Here is an 18929-nt window from a genome sequence, read left to right as displayed (position 1 = left end):
TAAGTTCCCATAATCTAAGTTGGCATTCATAATCGTGCCTGTGCTGGGATTGTAAACTGAACTCATCTGTAGGTCCGGTGTGACTTTCTCAGGGAGGGGAGCTGGTCCTCGGTCCTCCCCCAGCCTAGAGAGAAGCTGCCCGCGGCAGGCACCCCAATCCAGTCCTCCCTCTCGGCACTTATCACACCGGGTCGGCATTGGAACTGCTCATCCCCTGGGGCTTTGGCCTGGTGGGGACCCTCCTGTCTCCCCCACTGAAGGCCCTGAGCTGGGGGCAATGGCGGCATGTGACAGGCACACATGACGCATTTGAGGAATGACTGTGTGGGGACAGGAAGCAAGGCTGGAGGAGGGGGGAACCATGTGAAAAACAAAAGAAGGCTGTGTACATTCCCCACAGCATCTCCAGGAAGAGAAGAACGGGGTAAAATGCAGTCACTGGGAGCAAATGACTTTCAAATATCTTCAAACTTAAAAGCAACTCCTTTACGCATGACGAACAGGATGGTTACGAGCCATTCCGACCTGTCCATCTGTGAAGGCCAGTCCCTCCTGGCCGGCCTCGTAATGCTCCTGACACAGAGACCCCGCCTGGGGCCCAAATGTACCACTTTCAAAATGATCGTGTCAGACTTTCTACCAATTAGTCTTCTCCCCTACAGTGTTTAGATGAATAAAAAATAAAGACATGGGAGCGAAATCTGATGCCCAGGTAGGTCTGGGCGAGAGGGGTCACCACAGAACCAGTCAGGTGAGGAGCCCCCAAGGATCCACTGGCTCTGCCGCAGAAGAGGCTTCAAGAGCAGGAAGTTGGAGAATGAGGGGGCCAGCCTGGGTCCCCCCACCGTGCTGGCAGCCTCCTTGACATTCCCACGCAGGCCTCGTCAAGCCAGTTACTCTGTGTTGTGAACGACACCCCCGGGGCCATCCAGTCCCACCCCACCTCCACACATGCTCTGTGGGTAGAGATCAGAATTCCTCAAATCCATGTCTGTTTTTTTAATCAAAGCCACCCCCCCCATATCATTATGTACATTAAGTAATTAAGTAATGTCCAATACTTTGGACATTAGAGGGGGTAGAAAAAGATGGGGGAGGCCCCGATGGGGCCCTTCCACCCGCTGAGCCAGGTCCCAGGGCAGGGGGCCTCTCCAGAGGACGGAACAGGTACTTGGCCCGCCTGCAAGCCTTCCTTCGTTCCCTCCACAAATACTCACTGAGCTTATCCCACCAGGAGCCCCAGCGTGGGGCCTGCCTCGGGGCTGCTGAAAGGGCAGGGATGGGCAACTAGCAGATTCAGGGAGATGTCAGAAGAGGAGCCAGGCCAGTCAAGAAAGGGGGGCTGGGGCCCCTGGGTGGCTCAGTGGGTTAAAGCCTCTGCTTTCGGCTCAGGTCATGATCCCAGGGTCCTGGGATTGAGCCCCACATTGGGCTCTCTGCTCCACAGGGAGTCTGCTTCTCCCCCCGCCCCCCGCCCGCCTGCCTCTCTGCCTACTTGTGATCTCTCTCTGTCAAATAAATAAATAAAATCTTTAAAAAAAAAAAAAAAGAAAGGGGGGCCACAGAGAGAGCAGGAGAGGGAGAGACAACGAGGAAGGACTCCAGAGGAGCCAGAATCAAGTTGCGTCCTGCAGAACTCATGGACCAGGCTTCATGGGACACCTGCTACGAGCACTCTGGTCTCGAAGCTTCCCCAGGCTCAAGCTACTCCCACCACGTGGGTACTCCCAAACTGAAATCTCTAACCTTGATGCCCTCTCTCCTCCTGAGCTTCAGCCTGCCATCGGGATGCAGCCACCAAGATGTGCTTGCTGTTATCCCCCCAGATCTGCTTCCTTCTGAGCACCTGACATCCCTGAGAGGCTCCTCCTGCCACAGCGGCCAAGCCAGAATCGGAAGCTGTCTTCTCCCCACCCCACCACCACTCGATCCCCAAGTCCCCAGGACACCATCCACTTTCTCAGCCGCATCACCACCATCCCTTCCCCCAACGCTGGTGACAAGCTTGCTCTCCTGCCTGGCCCTGTCCCGATTCTGCCGGCCAGCAGAGCCACCTGGGGCCCAGATCTGACCCTGCCCCTCTGCTGCTGACATTCCTTCTTGAGTTCCCCCTGCCTCTGCCTCCTCGAAGTCCTTCCTGAGCTTCCTGCTTCCCCTCCCAGGCTCCCCCACAAGGCTCCCCTGTGCCCCAGCTTCCTTGCCGCCGTCGCCCTCCCCAGCAGTGCAGACCCCAAACCCAGAATTCCTCTCCACGCTCATCTGCCTGGGGAATTCCGCTCATCTTTTAAGGCCCAGTTCAAATGGCACCTCTTCTGTGAAGCCTTCCCTAGTTTCCCCCAGGGCAGAGCTGATCAGTCCCTCCTCTGTGGTCCCCTGTGACCTCCATCATGCTGTCGTTCCGGCACCCACCACACCAGACTGTAAGCACAGCCTGTTTACACATCTGTCTGCCCCCGGTCCACTCTGAGCTCCCCCAGGGGTGTGTCTCGTGCATCCTTGTATCCCCAGCACACAGTGGGCACTCAGTGTTTGCTACTGTGAGGGAAGGAGACAGAGAAAGAGAGATGGTGACACTCCCAGAGGGAGGAGGGGAGGGAAAAGCACAGAGATAGAGAGAGCCCACGGGGGTCCCCTGCAGACAGATGGAACATCGCCTTGGAGCAGGCATCAGGACTGGCCCAGCACCACCAGGCACCCAGTCCATGCTGGCTGACCGATCAGAAGGGGAGCTTGGGGAGAGGTAGAAGACATAAGAAAAAGGAGAAAGTGGCTTAGATAGGATGGGATGCAGTATTTGGGGAAAACACAGGCCAGGCTCTCCCGCCTCCATTGCACTGTCCACTCAATGGCATGCCCCTGGGCCATCTTGTGCCCAGGCACAGTCCAGCTTACCCACCCCGCTTGCCCATACTCAAACCTCCGTAGCCCTGGGGCAACCCCCCCCAACCCAACCCCAGGCTCCCATAAGCCTCTGGCCAGAGCCGTACCCTGGCCACACTGAAGCAGAAAGCCAGGCCTAGCAGCAGCCTGAGCCAGCCATGCCTCAGGGTCCCCTGCGGCAACTTGGACGCATCTCCCAAGTTCACTTCTCCTGGACATTCGAGATGCTAGAGTCAAGGCAGGGCCCAGTGACAGTTTCTCCCCTTCTGCTAGGTAATGAAATATTTTCGACTTCCGAGTAAAGAATAATTTGCACACAGAGAGTACACATAAAACAAGGATATAGTCCAGTGCATCTCACAAATACAACACACTTTGGAAACCACCCCCAGAAGCCCCCCTGCTCCTTCCAGTCTCAAGGCCTCCCCCCAGACCCCACAAGGATGACCGTCATCCGGGCTTCCGCGGGCTTCCTATGAATGGAATCGTCGCACACGTACTCTTCTCTGTGGCTGTGTAGCTGTAAACTAGGCCTTTTCACTGGTGTTTTGTAGCCCATTACATGGACTTACTGCAAATGATCTACTCATTTGACTCTAGATGGGCATCTGGGCAGTTTTCCAGGTTTTGCCTGTTGCGAAAGTGTGGCCAAGAACATTCCAGTACCTGTCGTGTGGACACAAGTACTCCTTCCTTCGGGTAAACACTTAGGATTAGAATTGGTGGGTCATAAGATAGGCCCGTGTTCAGTTCCAGGCTTTTCAAGGCTCTCAGGTGATCTGAAACATGCACCCAGTGTACAGAAACCACTGGATGAATCTTGTCCCCCACGTATCTCCTCTCTTTGCAGCTCAGAAGGAGAAGGATGCGTCCTGGAATCCAGGGTGAGTCCCCCAGCCTGGGCTCTGGATCTGGGGCCCTGCCCCTCCAGACTTCCAGGAACGCCCTCAGCAAGACAGGAATCACATGTCCACAGAGATTTCCTTCCTCCGTTAAGGTCACACAACACATTTACTAGGTTAAGCCAAGGAAGCAGGAGCACCATTCCGTGCGGCACAGCCTGGCTCTGGGTCCTTCCCAAGAGCCTGCCTACGTCTTTCCAGGGTCACAGGCCTGACACACAGCCCAGACACTGGTTGACAAGACCTCTGCCAAAGGGAAACTGGAATAAGGTGGATAGAGTCTGGCTTATCATCAGGACTCTAAAACCTGGAGAGAAAAGGCGATCTTCTTTTGCAAAAACAATCCTAATATTTCCTATGCAGAAGCTGCACCTCATTTTATTTTCTAAGCTGATATTCCCTATCTAGGACAGCTGCTTTGCTGTTTCTGCTGACGAGAAAAGGGGAGAGAAGCCCACAGCGGAACCCCATCCTGAGTGTGAAGGGGTAGGGCTCGGGGCACTGAGGGGGGTGTGCCACACGCTGGGTCCCCATCCAGCTGTCCAGCTCGGCAGCCCTGGCAAAGGACTCAGGAAGGGCAGGCGTTCGGCACAGGTATGAACCCTACTTCCCAGGAGCAGGTCTGAGAACACCTCAGCCAGGGATGTGCTTAGTCCCCTCTGACCTGGGGCAGCTTTGAGATGAATGGGAAGGTAGAAGGCCAGGTGCCTGACTTCCCAAGACATCCCAGTCTGGACCAAATGACCATGGCTGCCACCAGGAGAAGCACCGGTGTTCCAGACCCACACAAAACCATCTGCGAGCTGACCAGCAGCCCCTTTGGAGGAAGAGATGACCTTGGCCCAACCGACTCCATTTCTAATGAATCCTCACCCGGGCCTACGAGACAGGCGGTGCACAGCCGCAGAGCTCGCAGCCAGACCGGAAGCCCCCACCAGCTTTGGCCAAAGCCCACAAAGCAGAAAACACCTGTGATGTCATTGCAGCCACTCACATGGGGCAGGTGCTTCTGCAGACATGTCACAGGTGGGGAACAGAGGCTCGGCGGGCTCCAGTAAAGTCCCCACACACAGTAGTTGGCAGGGCCGGAACCCACGGAGGCCTGACACCCAGACATGGGTTCCACCACACCCCCAGCGAGCCTTCAGGGTCAGGAGGGGTAAGGACTCGGAAGGTTCAAACCAGGTCAAGCCCTGCGAGTGGAGAGAGCCCCTGGGGAGAAGGGTGGGGAACAGGTGTGGCTCACAACCTCCAGCCCGGAGGCCAGCTCCGGCGTCCATCTGTCTGTCCGGTTATACCAATGAGGAGGCAGCCCAGACAGGTAAGGCATGAGCTCCCGACCACTCAACTGGGGAGGAGCGGAGCTGAATTCAAACTCCAGTCGGGCCAAAATCCTGCGGTCTGTCTCCAGCATGCTGCCCAGAGGGCTGGGGCCCGGAGTTCTGCCCTCTCCTGTAGCGTTCCCAGTAGACAGGTATTAGGGGACACCAAAGGAGGTCTCTTGGGCTGAGACGGCCATGCAGGGGCCTGTCTGGGATGTGGGGTTCCCGAGATCAGACCCCTTCCTACCCCCTATCCCTCAGCAACACTTTATCTTCTTTGCTCAAAGCAGCAAACAAACTGGGAGAGCTAGTTGTTCGGGAGGAGATGTGAGCCGGCTTAGCCCTCTGGGGGTGGCTGCATCCAGCCTGAACAAGGACCCCTTTGAGCTCTGCTGCCAACAAGAACTCCCACCTACAGGGATGTCAGAGACTCCAGGGCCTTCCACCCAGTGGGAGGTGGGCGGGCCAAGGGCAAGGCTGGCCCCATCTCCCACTCTTGGCAGCCAAGAGGCTGCCCACTGCCCAGGTCTCTCTGTGGAGCCCAGAACTGGTCAGCCTAGCCCTTAGCTGCTTGGTTGAATGGCCTCACTCTGGTTAAAGGACCCCAGTTGCCCTCCTCCCTGCTTTTGGACCCACCCACCCTGCCCCTGCCCTCCAGATCTGGGCTCTTGGGACACACTAGAAAGGCCCAGGTCCTCACAGGGATGGAATTCAGGATCAACTTGCTCAGGCTGACTCCTCTCAGGCATTCAGGTGTTCAGGAGGCTTGCTAATGGGCTGCGCTCCCAGCTCTGCCTGGGTCCTGCTTAGCTACCATGCTCCTGCCCACGATGGAGACCCTCCCACTCTTATCCCCCAACACCTCCGCTCCCCGAAGCCTGGCAAGCCGGAGGCTCCAGGGAGAGCAGACCTCTCCCGCCTTGCCTCCACACACGGTCTGCTCAGATATCTTCATTGCTGTACCTCTCATTGAAGTGGCTGTCCCCCACTAAGACCGGCTTCCTTATTCATCTCTCACCCCCCGCCCCCGCACTCAGCTTCAGGCATCCAGTAAGTGCTCAATAACTGCATACCGAAGAAACAAACACTGCCCACAGAGAAGCTCCTCTGTGTAGTGTGTTCGGCTGCACTGGGACTTCGGGACACAAACACCAGACCTGGAGCGAGAGCAAGTCACGCCGGTTTGCTTCTCGCTGCCCTCGTCTCCTCCTGGGTGGCCCCCAGTCACCTTCCTCCGGGTCTGCTCCCCTGTAAAATGGGGGGAAATCCCCTCTCTGACCTGCAGATCTTCAGGGCTGCTGTGGGGGTCCGAGAGGCCATGGCCTAACCCAGGGAGGGGGCCAGTTCTTACAGCTTTGCCCACTGAGCCTCACCCCCACTCCCGCCCCTCCCCGTGACACTGAGACCTCCGCATCCCATCATGCCCCTGGAGGGATGCCTAGAAGTGCAGCCGCCCATGGGAAGCGGAGACAGGGGCACCGCCAGGCCCCGAACTGCACCCGCAGAGCTCCGCACAGGTCCTGCATGACTGACTCTTTCCCCTGGGACTGCAGCCAGGGAACCTCTGCAGGGAGAGCCTCTCTGCACCGGGGCCCCACCCAGTGCCTGCCTCCCGCAGCTCAGGCCCAGCTGCCCCACAGCATCCCTCCACCAGAGGTCTGAGGCCAGCAGGGGCTGCCCCCTTGCTGGCCAGAGCTCAAAGGCCTGCGGAGCGAGAACAGTCACCAGGGAGACAGACGGGACAAACAGCTGAAACAGGGAAACTCTGCTGCTGGGCATGTTCAGGATTCCTCATGAAGCCCAGACCACCCCGAGGAGCAGGCGGTTGGTCCTGCAGAGAGTGACCTGCCTGTCGCCGGCCTCATCCCACATTCCCCCTGCTGTAGCAGCATCTGTCTGAGCTAGCACCCCTGGACCTGGTCACAGACCACTTTTTCTTGGCCAGCCACTTCAGGCCTGACTGTCTCCAGACAAGAAGCTGGTCATTCAGGTCGAAAACAGACTTGCATTCATTAAAAAACAGAGCACTCCTGTGCTCCTGGGGGCTGCCCTCTGCTGAGCCTGCTGAGGGAGGGTCCACAGGCCAACCCCGGTGCTCAGATGCCTCCCCATCCCCAGTCAAGGCTGCCAGGAGGTGTGGCTACTCTCGGGACAAGCCTGCTCTGTCCATCCATGGACACCATCCAATGCACCCTGATTCCAACTAGCCCCTGACACCCACCTCAGAATCACGCCAGCTTTGTGGACCCTCCGGGCTCTTCTCAGGGCACAGGGCAGGTTGGAAGGTGTCTTGGGGTCCTGAAAGAGCCTGGATGTAGTGGCTGGGAGACACAGAGGCAGGCCTGGAAGTACCTCTCACTGCAGAGGGGCTTGGAGAAGCCACTTCTCTCTGGGCTTCACTTACTCTCTGCAAAGGGGTGAGAAAACCTCAGCCCAGGAAGGAAAGCAAGGGCTGTGTGAGGAAAAAACAAAGCAGAGCTAGGAACTGGGTGAACTACAAATGGCCACTGACCCTCCTGTGGTCAGGAGAACCCCTATCCCAGGAGAGGCTGGCAGGACCACAGTCCTCAAAGGGCCGCCAGCCTCTCTGCCTCCCTCCTATAAATACCAATTGAATGTCTGCTGTTTGCTCAGCTCTGTGTAAGTGCTGTGTATACTAAGAAGGATAAGGCAAACTACTATCCCCAAAACGCCTGGTGGGAGAGGCAGACATGAAACAAATATTTATATAAATCAATACATAATTATAACTGTGTCAGCTATGCTATGAAAGAAGAGCCCAGCGTCCTAGTTGGACCTCTGTCAGGGAGTCCTGACTCAGCTGTGGAAAGCAGGGAGGCTTTCACTAAGAAGCAGTGGTATTTTGAGCTGATAGCCAGTGGATGTTAATCAGATGGGGGAGGGTATTTGCAGAGAGTTAGAGAGGGGTTCTTGTAGAGGGTTTATGATGGATGTGCAAAGGCCCTGAGGCCGGAGTGTGTGGCATGTACGAGGAACATAAACAGAGCCTTTGTCTGGAGGGTGGAAGTAGTGAAGTGGGGAGCAATGAGGCTGGAGGGGTTGGCAGGGCTAGATCATGCAGGGCCTTGTACACTCCAATAAGGGTTTCCGTCATTTTCTTAGAAGCGATGGGGAATCTATAAAGGAATTTAAACAGGGAAATCCACTACTAAATTTGTATCTTTTTTTTTTTTTAAAGATTTATTTATTTATTTGACAGAGAGAGAGATCACAAGTAGGCAGAGAGGCAGGCAGAGAGAGGGGAAGGAAGCAGGCTCCCTGCTGAGCAGAGAGCCCGATGCGGGGCTAGATCCCAGGACCCTGAGATCATGACCTGAGGCGAAGGCAGCGGCTTAACCACTGAGCCACCCAGGCGCCCCGTAAATTTGTATCTTAAAGAGATCACTCTGACACATTGATTTGCTTGAAATACATCCAAAGGAGGTGGGGAAGGGGGAGCAGAGGTAAGTATCAACGAAATAGGAACACTCTTCTGTTGATGGTTATTATAGATGGGTGATGGATGCATGGATATCCACCCTACAACTCTCTCCTTTTTTGTATATGTTTAAAATTTTTCCATGGAGAGAGATCAGTTAGGAGACTATATTCCAATGGAGAGATGGTGTCTCACACTTGGTGGCTGTGGTGATGGAGGGCCAGGGATGGGTTAGGATATATATTTCCAAATCAACTCAACATGACTTGTTGATCCGTTGGATGTGGACTCTCGGGGGGGGAAATGTCAAATATGACTAGATTTCTGGCTTAAGCAAGTAGGATACTGCTCTGTTTCACTGAGATGAAACAGGGGAAAATATATTGGAAAAAGAGCCTATTTGAAGGAAACAATCACAAGTTCAGTCTTGAAGTTGTGTGGGAAATCATTAAGTGGAGATGTCAAGCTATATAGGAGTAAGGAGCTCAGAAGAAAGGTCCAGGCCAAAGGGATAAATTTCTGAGTTACTGGCCCATGAATGAGTACAGGAGCTAGGGAAGCGGATACATAAAGAAGAGAAGCTATCAACAAGGGTGCCAAAACCAACTCAATGCGAGAAAGATTAGTCATTTCAATAAATGGTGCTGGGACTAGATATTCACATGCAAAAGCTTTAAGTTGGAGCCCCATCTCACACCATATATAAAAATAAGCTCAGGGCATCTGGGTGGCTCAGACAGTTGGGTGTCTGTCTTCAGCTCAGGTCATGATCCCAGGGTCCTGGGCTCGAGCCCCGCATCAGGCTCCCAGATCAGCGGGAAGCCTGCTTCTCCCTCTCCTGCCCCCCCTGCTTATGTTCCCTCCACAAAAAAGTCAGAAAACTTTTAGGAGAAAACAGGTGGGGGTGCCTGGGTGGCTCAGTGGGTTAAGCCTCTGCCTTCGGCTCAGGTCATGATCTCAGGGTCCTGGGATCGAGCCCCTCATCGGGCTCTCTGCTCAGCAGGGAGCCTGCTTCCCCCTCTCTCTCTCTGCCTGACTCTCTGCGTACTTGTGATCTCTGTCTGTCAAATAAATAAATAAAATCTTAAAAAAAAAAAGAAGAAGAAAACAGGTGTAAATCTTTGTGACCTACCTTTGATTAGGCAACAGTCTCTTAAGATATGATACCGAAAGCATGGGAAACAAAAGAAAAGATAAACCGTGCCTTATTAAAATTGGAAAGGTTTGTGCTGATGATATCACCAAGAAAGTGAAGACAACCCATAGAATAGGAGAAAATATTTGCAAATCATATATCTGATATGAGACTAATATCCAAAATATATAAAGAACTCCTACAACCTTGAAAATATTATGCTAAGTGAAATAAGCCAGTCCCAAAAGATAAATACTGTATCATTCCACTTATACAAAGTATCTAGAGTATCAGATTCAAAGAAACAGAAAGTGGAAAGGTGGTTGCCAGGGGCTGGAGGGAGGAGAAGATGGAGAGCTATTTAATGGGTACTTCAGTTTTGCAAGATGACAAAGTTCTGGAGATGGGTTGCACAACAACATGCATATGTTTAACACTACCAAAAGATACAAATGCACTTAGAAATAGTTAAGATGATAAATTTTACGTTATGTGTTTTTCTTGACCACAATTAAAATAATTTTTTTTTAAAGAACTCTTTTTTTTTTTTTTCAAGTTTTATTTAGGGGCACCTGGGTGGCACAGTTGGTGAAGCGTCTGCCTTTGGCTCAGGTCATGATCCCCGGGTCCTGGGATCAAGTCACCCATTGGGCTCCTTGCTCAGGAGGGTGCCTGCTTCCCCCTCTGCCTGCTGCTCCCCCTGCTTGTGCTCTTTCTCTCTGACAAATAAATAAATAAAATCTTACAAAAAATATTTTTAAAAATAAAAAAGATGTATTTATTTATTTAAGAGAGAGAAAGAGAGCATACTTGCAGGAGGTGGGGAGAGGGGCACAGGAAGAGGGGGAGACAAATCCAAGCAGGCTCCCCGCTGAGAGTGGAGTCCCACCCAGGGCTCCAACTCACAACTCGATCTCATGACCCTGAGATCAGCGCTGGAGCCAAAACCAAGAGTGACCACCCAGGCACCCATAAGAAGAAATGAATCTTACAAATGAATGATAAAGACAAGTAATCCTACTAAAAACGGGTACGTTTGAATAAACATTCTTCCAAAGGCAATGTCAAATGAGCAATTAGTACATGAAAAGATGCTCAACATCATTAACCATTGAGGAAATGCAAATCAAAACCACCATGAGATATCCTTTCACACCCACTGGGGGACCATGATCAGTGTTCGGTGTTGGTGAGGATGTAGAGAAATTGAATGCTTGTACATTGCTGGTGGGATGTGAAATGGTACGACTGTTTTGTAAAAGTCTGCTGGTTCGTCAGATGGTTAAACAGAGTTCTTCCAGGACCCAACAGCTGCCCTCCTCAGTATGCACCCCAAGAGAACTGAACACATGTCCACACAAAGTCTTTTTCAAGACTATCCACAGCATTATGATAATGAGCCTCCCAAATGGAAACAGCCCCAAAATACCCATCAACTGATGAACAGAGAAAGTGTGGTACATCCACACCATGGAATATTACTGAGCCCTGAAAAGGACTGCAGCGTGGATACAAGCTACAATATGAAAGAACATTAAAAACATTATGCTAAGTGAAAGAAGCCAGTTACGAAAGACCACAAACCTATGATTCCCTGTACAGGAAATGTTGAGAACTGGCAAATCCTCCGAGACAGAAAGCAGATTAATGGTTGCCAAGGTGCTGGGGGAAGGGGAAATGGGAAGTGACTAATGTGGGTAGAGTTTCTTTTTGGGGTGATGAAACTGTTCTGGAATTAAACTGTTCTGGAATTGGCGTGCAACTTGGTGAATACATTAAAGCCACTGAATTGTACACTGTAAAAGGGTGAACCTTATGGTATGTGGATTATATCTCAAGGAGGCGTTGAGGGAGAAGAGAAATCTGGGACCCCAGGAAGCACAACACTGAAAGATTGTGTGGGGGAGAGAGTCCCCCAAGGAGACTAGGAGGGAGAGAGCCTAGAGGTAGAAAGAACACTAGGGTAGGGGTTGTCATGGAAGCCGAGGGAGCGGAGGGAATCAGTGGTTTGCTGCGAGGCAGGTAGGAGGAAGACTGAAGGCAGCCGCTTCAGCAGCAAGGACAGAATGGGTCCCTTCAGTGGGGTAGTGGGGTAGTGGGGTGGTGGGGTACGAATCGGTGGGGTAGTGGGGTGGTGGCGTATGAATCCAGACTCAGGTGCTAAAGACCTGCTCCTGCTTCCTCCCTCCCAGGCCGGTGACTGCACCCCAGGGACGGCAGGGAGGACAGGTCTCTGAGTACTAGAGGGGATGTCGTTGAGCCAAGTCGTGGGCCGGCTCAGCGCCACACCAACCTAGAATCCTACTGCCTTCCTCCCATGAAAGTCGGCGGAGATGCCGAGATGCCGCAGGACGGGAGAAGGTTCCTTGCGGGGAGGGCGCTGCCATCGCCCGCAGCCTCACCGCCGGGGACCCCCCCCACCCCCCACGGCGTCCTCACCTGCCGCTCCTCCACCCCTGGCGCGCGAGCTGCAGCCCGAGAGGCACCGTCCATTTTCGGCGCCGGCCTCGGCAGGAGCTGGGAAGCCCGGGGTCACCCGGCGCCAGAGGGCGGCCACACCCAGAATTCCAGCCCCACAAGGAGCGCCAGCTCCCCGAGGCGGCGGCCCGGCGCCAGGGATCCCGCCTACCGGCCCAGCCCAACCTCCGAGCGGGCCGATGGGCCCTGAAGCCTGGACAGCAAAAGGGGCCGCGGACGGGGCGGGAGATGCTGCCCCGAGTGCAGCAGCCCCGCTGCACCTCCCGGCCTCTCCGGAAAAAGATCCAAGCGCCCCCTCATCCGAGGTCCCATTTGGGATCGGTGTCCAGCACCCAACCTGGTAGCTGGCCCGTATTTGAGACGGCCCAAAGCAAGGTCTGGCTCGTGCCCTGCCGCAGGCTCTGGACAACTGGGCTCTCCCAGACTGTGCTGCAGTGAAGGGTTCAGATTCCTGAGCCATGACCTAGTCTTACGCGGCTTGCTGGGTTCTGTGACCTCTTCCTCCAGGGAGAACTCCAGATTGTCTGACACACCTAGGAATGCCTGTTCTCACCCCTATTATTCAACAATGTTCTGGACGTTCTAGCCATTGAGACAATGGGGGAAATGTAAATGCTAACTTGTTGGTGATTTTAAGGAGTTACTGTTATTTTTTTAGGTGTGATAACAGTATTGTAGTTATGCTTTTTAAAGGCTTTATCTTTGGGGCACCTGGGTGGCTCAGTTGTTAAGTGTCTGCCTTCGGCTCAGGTCATGATCCCAGGCCCCACATTGGGCTCCCTGAGCAGGGAGCTTCTCCCTCTCCCTCTTCCTCTGTGTTCTCTCTCCCTCTATTGGTCTCTTTCAAGTAAATACATAAAATCTTAAAAAAAAAAAAATAAAGGCTTTGGAGTGCCTGGGTGGCTCAGTGGTTTAAGCCTCTGCCTTCGGCTCGGGTCGTGATCCCAGAGTCCTGGGATCGAGTCCCACATCGGGCTCTCTGCTTGGCGGGGAGCCTGCTTCCTCCTCTCTCTCTGCCTGTCTCTCTGCCTACTTGTGATCTCTCTCTGTCAAATAAATAAAATCTTTAAAAAATAAATAAATAAATAAAAATAAAGGCTTTATCTTTTATAGATACACATTGAAATAGTTGTGGATAAAATAATATCTTAGATTTGCTTCAAAATAATCCAGGAGTGAGAGAGGAGGAAGGTACATATAAAACAAGGTTGGCCCATAACTTGGTAATTTTTGAACCTGGGTGATGGGCACATCCTACTTATTATACTATTCTCTCTCTTTATATATGTTTGAATTTTTCTACAATAAAAGGATTTAACGATGAAAAATATAAGCATTTTTCAACTTGTTTGGTAGTCAAGGAAGCCCAGTATGAATATCAATTCTGAGGTAATGTCGCTGGGTTGTTTAATTTTGTTTAAAAAAAAAAAAAAAAGATTTGTGGGGAGCCTGGGTGGCTCAGTTGTTAAACATCTACCTTTGGCTCAGGTCATGATCCTGGTGTCCTGGGGTCGAGCCCTGCATTGGGTCCCCTGCTCAGTGGTGAGCTTGCTTCTCCCTCTCCCACTGCCCCCTGCTTGTGTTCCTTCTCTCACTGTTTCTCTGTGTCAAACAAATAAATAAAATCTTAAAAAAAAAAAAAAAAGATTTCTTTATTGGGCACCTGGGTAGTTCAGTCAGTTAAGTGTCTGCCTTCAGCCCAGGTGGTGATCCCTGGGTCCTGGGACTGAGCCCCGCATTGGGCTCTCTGCTCAGTGGAGAGCCTGCATCTCCCTCTCCCTGTGCCTGCCACTCCCCCTGCTTGTGCTCTCTCTGTGTCAAATAAATAAAATCTTTTAAAAAAACATTTATTTATTTATTCTAGAGAGATCAGTGAGAACTCGTGCATGGGCAGGGGGAGGGGCAGAGGGAGAGAGAGAGAGGAAAAGCAGACTCCCACTGAGCAGGGAGCCCGACATGGGGCTCGATCCCAAGTCCCTGAGATCATGACCTGAATGGAAACCAGGAGTCGGCCGCTTCACCAACGGAGCCACCCAGGCTCCCCTGTCACTGGGTTGTTTTAAAATAACATTTCTGGACAGTCCTTCAAATTTCAAAAATTACTTTTAAATAGCATTTTGTGTGGCCCGGGTTGGTATGGATGGGTTTTGAGTAATCCAGTAAATGTTGACACCTATTAGAAACATTTACATTTTTTTCCACAGAAGAGAGAGAGAAAATCCGGTTGTTTGCTGAGGCATACCACCCAGGCTGCTCCGACCCTAAGTCAGAGAACAGGAGGGATGTCAAAGAAATGAAATGCCAGTTGGATTTTGGCAGCTATTTAATATACCATTACTGTGCCACATCAAACTGCTTGGAGGAAACGGAATTTGCGTTTGATTTAAACTAATTTTTTTTCTTTTATAAAGATTTATTTGTTTATCTGAGAGAGAGTGCAAGAGAGTGGGGTTGGGGTGGGGGAGAGGGAGAGACTTGAGCAGATCCCGCACTGAATGTGACACGGGGCTCCATCCCAGACCCTGAGGTCATGACCTGAGCCCAAACGCAGAGTCAGATGCTTCCCCGATGGGCAGCTGGCAGGCTCCGTCAGTAGAGCGTGTGACTCTTGATCTCAGGGTTGTAAGTTCGGGTCCCACTTTGGGTATAGAGATAACTTCTAAGTAAAAAAAGAAAGAAATAGTGGCAGCCAGAAACACGTCTGTTTAAAAAACTCACCTTGTGATTTTCTAAGAGATATTAAACATCAGCTGAGGAAACATGTGGTTACGACTAGTACTCAAAGAGTGGTTCAGTCTCCACGAGTTATTAAAACTCCTGTCCTAAACTAGCACCAAGCATTTCTTTCTTTTTTAAAGATTTTATTTATTCATTGAGAGAGAGAGACAGAGCATAAGGGGGGGGGGGGAGAGGCAGAAGGGGAGGGAGAAGCAGGCTCCCCGCTGAGCAGGGAGGCGGATGTGGGGCTGGATCCCAGGACCTGGAGATGGTGACCTGAGCTGGAGGCAGACGTTCAACCATCTGAGCCACCCAGGTGCCCCAGGACCAAGCCTTTCTAAGCCAGTAAAAATGTGTAGCTGTGGCAGGGAGAAGGGTGGAAACAGCTTACCCTAGAGAGGTTTAATTCTCGGGGAAAAAAAACCTTCCTTCTGGAATCTATGCTATAGCACACAGGTACTCCTTGGGGTTGGGGATGGGGGGCAGTTACTTCTCATCACACAGAAAGTTCCATTCCCCGGGGTCCCTGCTATCCCTTCCTCCTTCCTTTCCTACATGAGTAAACACCTGGGCGTTTCATCAAAGCTTCAAATGTTGGTGACGACAGAGAGTGACAGATTGATGCCCTGCAGCCTGGGTGAATAGCAGCACAGTGGCCTAGACCGACTTCATGCCAAACTTAACCTGGGCACCAGAGGCAGTGGCAGAAATGTAGGGGCCCATGGTTCACTTTTCAGGAAAGGAGAAAAGCAAGTTATTTTCTGGTGTCCAAACTCAGACACTGAACACTGTACCAAGTGGAATGCTGTTCTGTTTTCCATTTCATGGGTCACTGTGTATGTGTGTGTGTGTGTGTGTTTATTAAGTGAGTTCTATGCCCACTGTGGGGCTTGAACTCATGACCATGAGATCAAGGGTCATGTTGCTCCACCAACTGAGCCAGCCAGGCACCCCTTGATTTCATGGACTTTCTGTAGGGAGTCATAGCAAAGAAGAAATTATGTGAAGAAATAAAATACCATCAGAAATTGAGGGGAAATTGAGGCAAATAACAGAATCACTGAATGACACCGTAGAGAACGCCCTTGGGAGCCTACAATCCAATTTCCTTACCTTATGATGATGGCAAAGCAGATCCAGAGAGGGGACATGACTTTCCCCAAGTCTCAGCAAAATAAGAACAGCGTGAGCCTTAGAACTCACTTCCGATTCCCAGAGCAAGGCTCTTCTTGCTGGTCCGATAAATACGGTATGTGGCATTGCTGGGGGGTGAATGGCCGGGCAAAGCCACGGCTTCATCAGGTTAAGGACTGGGCGGAGCCCCCCAAGCAGGCACTTGGAAGAGCTTCAGGGAGGCTGGCTGGCATAAAACCATCCTGAGTCCTGCTGACCCCAGCCTCAGGGGGTCATTGTAGGTGGGAGAACTGGCACACAGGTCTTTCTGGTCTGCATTAAGGCTCTTGAGGGAGGACTTACCTAAGTTCAGAAATTTGAAAGCAACCTGGAACATCAAGGTACAGATTGGCCCAGGCTGTCCCCTCTAGGCTAATTCCCAAATTTCTCACTTAGGCAAGTCAGGAAGAACTTCATCTTGGTCCCAGCCCAAACTCTGGTGGAGGCTTGGTGGCAGCCTCTACCAGCTTTGCCCTCTAGACCTGTCCGTTTGCCCCAGAGATGCCTGCTGCTTACGTGGTCCTGTCAAACTGTAACCTCAAACCATGTCTGTCGGCATCGGCTGGACTCTAGCCAACATAATCGGAGGACTGGGGAGAGGGCATACTGACCCCCTCACTGCAGGACGGGAGGAACACCCTCTCTATGCCAACTCTCTCTGCAACCCTATAAATCTTTTAAAGGAGCTGGACCTTGGAGCCAGCTAGAGGTGTACATGGGGCAAAGACATCACAGATTGTCAGGGCTCTCTCTTATTCCCTAAGATCCTGACACCCGCAAGGATGGGGCACCCTTAAACAACCATGAGGAGTGGGGAGACAAACCAAGTAAGGGCAAATGACAGCTGGGTAGAGACCCACCAGCCTCTGAAAACAGGGCAGAGGGAGGGCCTGAGGATTCAGCCAGTTCCATGAACCTGTGTAGAGTGGGCACAAGACTCACACACTCACCCTACCTTCCCCAATGCTAGTGGGCCAGGGGAGCCAGGCCGCCCTCCAGAGCTCACACTGTGGGGCTTGGGACCTGGGCAAGCGTAGGAACTTGTCACAGCTTCATTTACTGCCTCTGTCTTCGCTTAATAATCCCGCCAGCAGCACCCGAGACCTCAAGGTGCAGAGGACACAGTTCTTGCTGTCATGTGAAACGCCCAACCTCCTTGCCCCTTTTCCCAGTCGCAGGAACTTTTCTTCCTCCCAAAGAGGCTTTGGATCAGATCTCCAGGCTGAGAGACCGGCCCCAGCGCGCCCGATCGGGACCGGCCTGGAGCACGGGCGCGGCTGCGTCGTGCCGGGACAGCTCCACGCCGCCTCCTGGGCCGCCGCGGGCCACTACAATTGCAGACCCGGCTGGGAGAAGAGAGAGGCTGACCCCTCCGAGGGCCAGCAGGGAAGCGCCAGACTTTGGGTGAGGGCAGTCAGGACGAGGGGATCGGTTTGGCTGGGGCATGAATGAGTGAGTGAGTGAATGAATGAATGAGTACACGAATGAATGAATAGCGATGGTGGCGGAGACGCGGTAAGAGGCGTCCCACGGAGGGTGCCCATCCTGATGCAGCCCGGACTTCTCTCATCCCCCAGCGCTGACAGCGGGGCCATCTGCCCCCTCGCCAACACCTCGCCCCCAGAGGAGCCCGGACCCGCGCTGCGCAGCTCTGGAGCCGAGCCCAAACTCCTGCGGCCGGGAAGTGCCTGCCCCGCGGCCAGAATGTGCCTAGGCATAGGGCGCCCCTAGGCCGCCTCGTCCCGCCAGGCAGCGTCCTCTCGCGGCAGCCTCCGGTACCCTCCACCCCCCGCCCCGCCGCCGAGCCCAGCCCGCGGGCCTCAGCCCCTTACCTGCCCGCCTCGGAGGCCTCGTCCCGGCTCAGAGCGGTCATCGCGGCGCCTCCAGCAAGCGCCGGGGACCGCGCGGCCAGACCCGGCGCCCATCGGCCCGCCTCCGCCCCAGCCCGCCCATTGGCTGCTAGCGCGGGACAGGCCCCGCCCGCTGGCGGCTCGCGCGGGACAGGCCCCGCCCATTGGCTGCCCGCTTGGGACGGGCCCCGCCCATTCGCCGTTCCGCCTCCGCTTCTCTGCCCCGGGCTCTGCGCAGATTCTACCAGTACCTTCCAGACCCTCAAGTCCCGATGGCGCGGGCCTGGGTCTTCACCTCCTGCCCCTCCCAGGAGCCTTGGGTCCCCTCGAGGTTCTTCCTCCTCAGCCCTACCGCAGCCATCTGCAGCAACCTGTTCTCGTCCTTCTCTAAACCCTCCCAACTCTGAGCTCCAGGGTAGGTTTCAGCTTCTCCCCACAGCACCGACGGGACAGGAGTTAGGGAACACAGGACATTTTAAACAGGAGAGTAGGGAAGTTGGACAGCCCGGGAGGCGGAATGCTTTTGTCCATTCTTCCAAGTTGGGTCCTGGGGAGGGACTGATGGCCAGAAATCAAGTGGTAAAGCTGAGTGGCCGGATGAGACAATATGCTGGGCCTTGAGAATGAGGCCAAAGCCCTATTCCTGGAGCCCACCCGACCTTCAAGACCAGTGCCTCCTCCCACCAGGTAGGGCTTGATTCTTGAGGGATCCGGAAAAGTAAGGTGCAAGCCAGATTCCGTTCCCTTCCTAAAACCCTCTGAACCCCTTGGCCCTGTTTTGTCATGGAAGGGGGGAGGGTACTGTCAGATAGTGGGGCACAAAGGGAGCCCAGAGAGAAATATTCTGAGCAGAACCTGGTGTTCTCCTACAGTGCCCTTACTAGGGACATCTGCTGGTGAAGACCTGACCCACCAGAGCAGAAGGGAGGGGCCTTGTCGCTGCCCTTTCCTCTTTGGTCCAAATAAGCCAGTAAGATGTCCCAGCTGCAGCTCACAGACCCAGCTACCGCCTCCTCAGGGTGCTGCAGGGGT

At 53.3% G+C, this 18929-nt stretch overlaps 1 protein-coding gene across 5 annotated transcripts in view; it reads right to left on the bottom strand.

Moving 5' to 3' along the window:
• Positions 1-17953, bottom strand: part of GRAMD2A (GRAM domain containing 2A) — a 29610-nt gene extending 11657 nt beyond the window's left edge. For 3 of the 5 annotated variants that reach the window (XM_046007144.1, XM_046007147.1, XM_046007148.1), the window contains exon 1: positions 17880-17953. In XM_046007144.1, the coding sequence (XP_045863100.1) occupies positions 17880-17920 (41 nt within the window). In that variant the 5' untranslated portion in view covers positions 17921-17953. Of the gene's footprint in view, positions 1-7325; positions 7512-12117; positions 12177-17879 lie in introns of those variants that run through there. The other 2 variants (XM_046007146.1, XM_046007145.1) reach the window with 2 other exon arrangements.
• Between the last annotated feature and the right edge of the window lie 976 nt (positions 17954-18929).

The sequence above is a fragment of the Meles meles genome, chromosome 6 (assembly GCF_922984935.1).
Source record: "Meles meles chromosome 6, mMelMel3.1 paternal haplotype, whole genome shotgun sequence".
NCBI lineage: Eukaryota > Metazoa > Chordata > Mammalia > Carnivora > Mustelidae > Meles > Meles meles.
This window is presented reverse-complemented; position numbering and strand designations above follow the sequence as displayed.